Source organism: Pygoscelis adeliae, unplaced genomic scaffold (assembly GCF_000699105.1).
Source record: "Pygoscelis adeliae isolate BGI_AS28 unplaced genomic scaffold, ASM69910v1 Scaffold325, whole genome shotgun sequence".
Taxonomy (NCBI): Eukaryota; Metazoa; Chordata; class Aves; order Sphenisciformes; family Spheniscidae; genus Pygoscelis; species Pygoscelis adeliae.
The window spans coordinates 154,581-158,300 of record NW_008824769.1 but is presented as its reverse complement, the minus strand read 5'-3'; the positions used below and the strand labels follow the sequence as shown (position 1 = coordinate 158,300).

The following is a 3,720-nucleotide window of genomic DNA, read 5'->3' as shown; positions in this document are numbered from 1 at the left end:
ACCCCTCCTCCTGTTTTTTCAGCTCTGAGACAGACTGCGGCACTAAACACTTCCAGAGCGGCCGAGAGCCCGAGCCGCAAGGCAGGGGAGCGCTTGGGATCAGGGGCTGGACTTCGGGCGAGCAGCGGTAGCCGGCGGGATGGCTGTGAGGAACGTGAGCATCGCAGGCTTTGGGCAAGGCTGAGTCCTCGGGCAGGAGAGTGGGGTCGGGCTCCAGGGGACACTTTCTTTTCCTTCGGTGATGACGGCTCTGTAAGCTGTGTCTCAGGGGCAGTGGGACAGGGGATGTGCCAGCTGTTCCCAATTGTCTGTTGGCATCTACACTGAAGTCCAACCTGTTTGGAGAAGTGGAACGGGCATGAGGGGGCTCCCGGCCTTGCTGGGGACAGGCTGGCTGTCCTGCCGGAGATGCCTCCTGTAGCACAGCGCTGCTTTCTAGAGGCTGCTGACACTGATGGCTTTTCTCAGTCCTCTTTTGTGTCCGAGCACCGTGGAAGCCAACCTTGGCCCCAGAGTACCGTGATTTGCGCTGCCCAGGCCCCTGCCCGGCCCGCCCAGGTGGACACTCTGCGTCTCTTCTGTAGTGATGGTGCTGGTGGTGGTGGTAGTGGACGTGGCTGAGCACCTGGGGCTTGGCCGGAGCGGCACCCCCAGGCACCATCAGGTCCAAGGACCTGGGCCGCGTCTCCCTCGGCGGCCGCGGCTGCTCCTGGCCATTGTCCGTGGCAGGTCCCTCCGAGCTGCAGTACACGAAGGGGTCGTAGTCGCTGCTGAGGGAGCTGCGGAAAGTGGAGCAGCTGCCGTGGATGCCCTGCAGACTGATGTCTGTGCAGTTCAACATGGAGTCACTGGAGGAACCGTGGCACGGCCCCGAGCTGGAGTCGCTGCCCGGCCCATCTGCCAAGTACCCGCTGTGCTCCGTGAGATAGCTCTCCCCGGAGCCGCTGCTGTTGTGCTGGTGCCCGTGGCTGCCACCCCGGCGCAGGGCGGGTGGACGGTGCTGCTTCTGTGCCAGGGCTGCCTTGAGCCCCAGGCAGGGGGGCTGAGGCTGGAGAGAACAAGTCCTGTGGGGTGGCAGCGTCTGCCCGCACACTGAGGGGTTGGGAAGCTGCTGGCCCAGCAAGCCCGGGGCCAGGGGGGATGGGTGGCCACCGGCGAGCAGGGAGGTGGCTGGCCTGTAGGGCATGTAGTGGATGGTGCCAAAATCCAGCTGGGAGAGCTCCGGAGAGTGGAAGAAGGGGTTGCCATGGGCTGGCTCTGGGGGAAAGCTCCTGAGGTTCCTCTGAGGATACGCGTGTGGGAGGTGGTAAAGGGCATGTCCCGGGTGCTGGCGGAAAAGGTGGAGTCGCCGTCCGGGCTCTATGTCCTGAGGGGCCAGCCTGGAACCAGCGACCGTGGCCTGGTCCACCGAGTCTCTGGCTATGGAGAGAGAAGGGAGCATCCAGCATACGTCCCACAGCCCAGCTGCAGTAGCCCCAGCACCGGCGAGCCTCCACTGCACTCCCACTACGGTCCCACGTCCCACCCGTGCCCTGCAACTCCTCACTGCCACCACCAAACCATCTTGACGGTCCTGCACACTCAGCACCCTCCCTGCTGCCCTGACCCTCAGATCCCACCTCCCTTCCCCACAGGTCCCAGGACTGGAAACCCCTCCTCGTGGCGCAGGTCCCAGCCCAAGCCCAGCACCTCGCTGTGCACTGTGGGGGCTCACGCACAGCGACCCCTCTCCATGCACACACCGCCCTGTACACCCATGCGCACAGAGACACATGCTCCTGCTGACGCACCGACTGTATACATCGCCCAAGGGTACATGGAGCTCCTGGGCACAACCCCTGCGCCCAACCCCATCCCTGGCCGGGAAAAGCTGTGTCTGAGCCCTACCAAGAATATTGAACATGCAAAGCGGACACGTGTGGTGTTGCTGCAGCCAGGGGTCAACACACTCCCGGTGAAACTCATGGGAGCATGAGATGATCCGCAGTTCCTAGAGAGAGGCAGAGAGAAGAGGAGGAGTGTGAGCAAGGAGAACCATGTCCCAAGACCTGCATGGGTCCTTCTTGATGGAAATGAGCCTTGTAGGATGGAAAGATGTCTAATGGCGAGCGATCTGCAGCCCAGCTTTGCATGGTGGAGGCTGTGCAGCAGCCTGGCAGCTCTGGTTCTGCTCGCTGTGTCCAGCCCTGGGGTGTGAAGCCCTTGGCTTCACGGAGGTGCTAGCCCTCGGGAATAGGGGGGTTTCAGGCTGAGTGCTTTGGAGAAGCAAACCCCACTTTTGCCCCATTGGTTCAACACGGACGCATTATGGACATTTTACCCTACAGCGACAGCTGGAGACCCGTCTTCAGGGACTCTGAATCTGCAGGCAAGTTACTTCAGCAGGGGCAGGGCTTTTTTGGCCAAGGGGCAGGCAGACCTCCGTCAATGCTGGTCCTTTCCCAGCCCTCAGGAGTTGCTGAAGGAAGCATCCCAAGGGCCTCCCGCCCCTGCCAGACTGCTCAGCTCCCACCGCAGCTCCCACTTGATGGACTGGGGCCGGGAAGCTGAGCGCCGTGGCTAACCAGCAGCCGTGCCCGCAGCCTACCTGGCCCTCGCTGAACTCCTCCAGGCAAATCGCACAGACCGGGGCTGAGCTGCAGCTGCTGGCCGAGTCCCACCGCGACGCCTGCCGGCACCTTGCCTGGTACTTGCGCGTGGCCAGCTGCCCGATGGCCTGCATGGTCTGCTGCTGCAAGGAGTCCTGCCAGGGAGAAAGGAGGCTTTAAGGAGAGGCTCAGCCTTACGCTGCCATACTTCTCATTGCCTTTCCATTTTCAAAATGGGATTATCAGGAATTTAGGGGTGATACTTATTTCCAGAGGTGACTTTTCATCTAACCTGACTTAGCCAGAGTAGGCTTTGTCACCAGCAGGAGACATCTGGAACTGGCCATTCAAAATCACTCAGCAGTGCTGAATTTTTGAGCCCCAAAGGCTTGTCTTTCTGTAGGACAAATGGGGTATTCTCAAATCTGGAAATACATCTGACTCTGAAAAGACGATTATTTAATTTGTTAGTTTCTATTAAAAATACTAAATCTTCTAGTCTCTACCAATACAGACAATACTGTTAAAATCAAGAGCTTGTGGGCCAGCTCTGCAGCTTTGGGTGCTGGGACAAGCTCTGAAAGGGGCTGGGGCTGCAGGCCGCAGTGCTGGTGGGACGGCAGGAGGAGGGCAAGTCCCATCCCACCCCACAGGGGATGCTGCCAGCCCATCTCAGGATCACTCTGCTCATCCCTGGGCCGCTCCTGCCTCATGTGGCCACATCTTCAGTTCACACAGAGGCACATTTCCCCTCCCAAACTGTGTCCGTTCCTGCCCTTCATGCATTTCTGTTTGCTCAGACACATCTGCTCCGTGAGATTCCTACCTGAGTCCTGTTCAGCTGGCACTTTGTGCGGACAACAAAAATCAAAATTATGACGACCACAGTGCTGACCACCGTGAGAAGAATCCACACGTCGTAGTCTGGCTGTTGGATAAAACAGGAAAGAAATTACTCTTGTGTGGCAGGGGTGGGAATTAGAGGCTAGGCAGGGGAATCCCGATCTCCTCCTCTCATCAGCCTTTGAATACATGATCCTTGGCCAAGCTCTACCTCCTTGCTCTTTACAGCTAAAAGAAAAAGGGTTCAGCCTTTTCTGCACATTCCAGCAGGATGGAAATTCTTTGGCTT

The 3,720-nt window shown here is 59.1% G+C and overlaps 1 protein-coding gene across 1 annotated transcript in view; it reads right to left on the bottom strand.

Annotated features, from left to right (window-relative positions):
* The window catches only part of RNF43 (ring finger protein 43), a 58,169-nt gene that overhangs the window by 6,561 nt on the left and 47,888 nt on the right, over window positions 1-3,720 (bottom strand). Inside the window, exons 5-8 of the mRNA XM_009323620.1 lie at window positions 3,415-3,516; window positions 2,588-2,743; window positions 1,888-1,990; window positions 1-1,419 (exon numbers count right to left, since the gene is read on the bottom strand). Coding sequence (XP_009321895.1) covers window positions 1-1,419; window positions 1,888-1,990; window positions 2,588-2,743; window positions 3,415-3,516 — 1,780 coding nt within the window. The remainder of the gene's footprint in view (window positions 1,420-1,887; window positions 1,991-2,587; window positions 2,744-3,414; window positions 3,517-3,720) is intronic.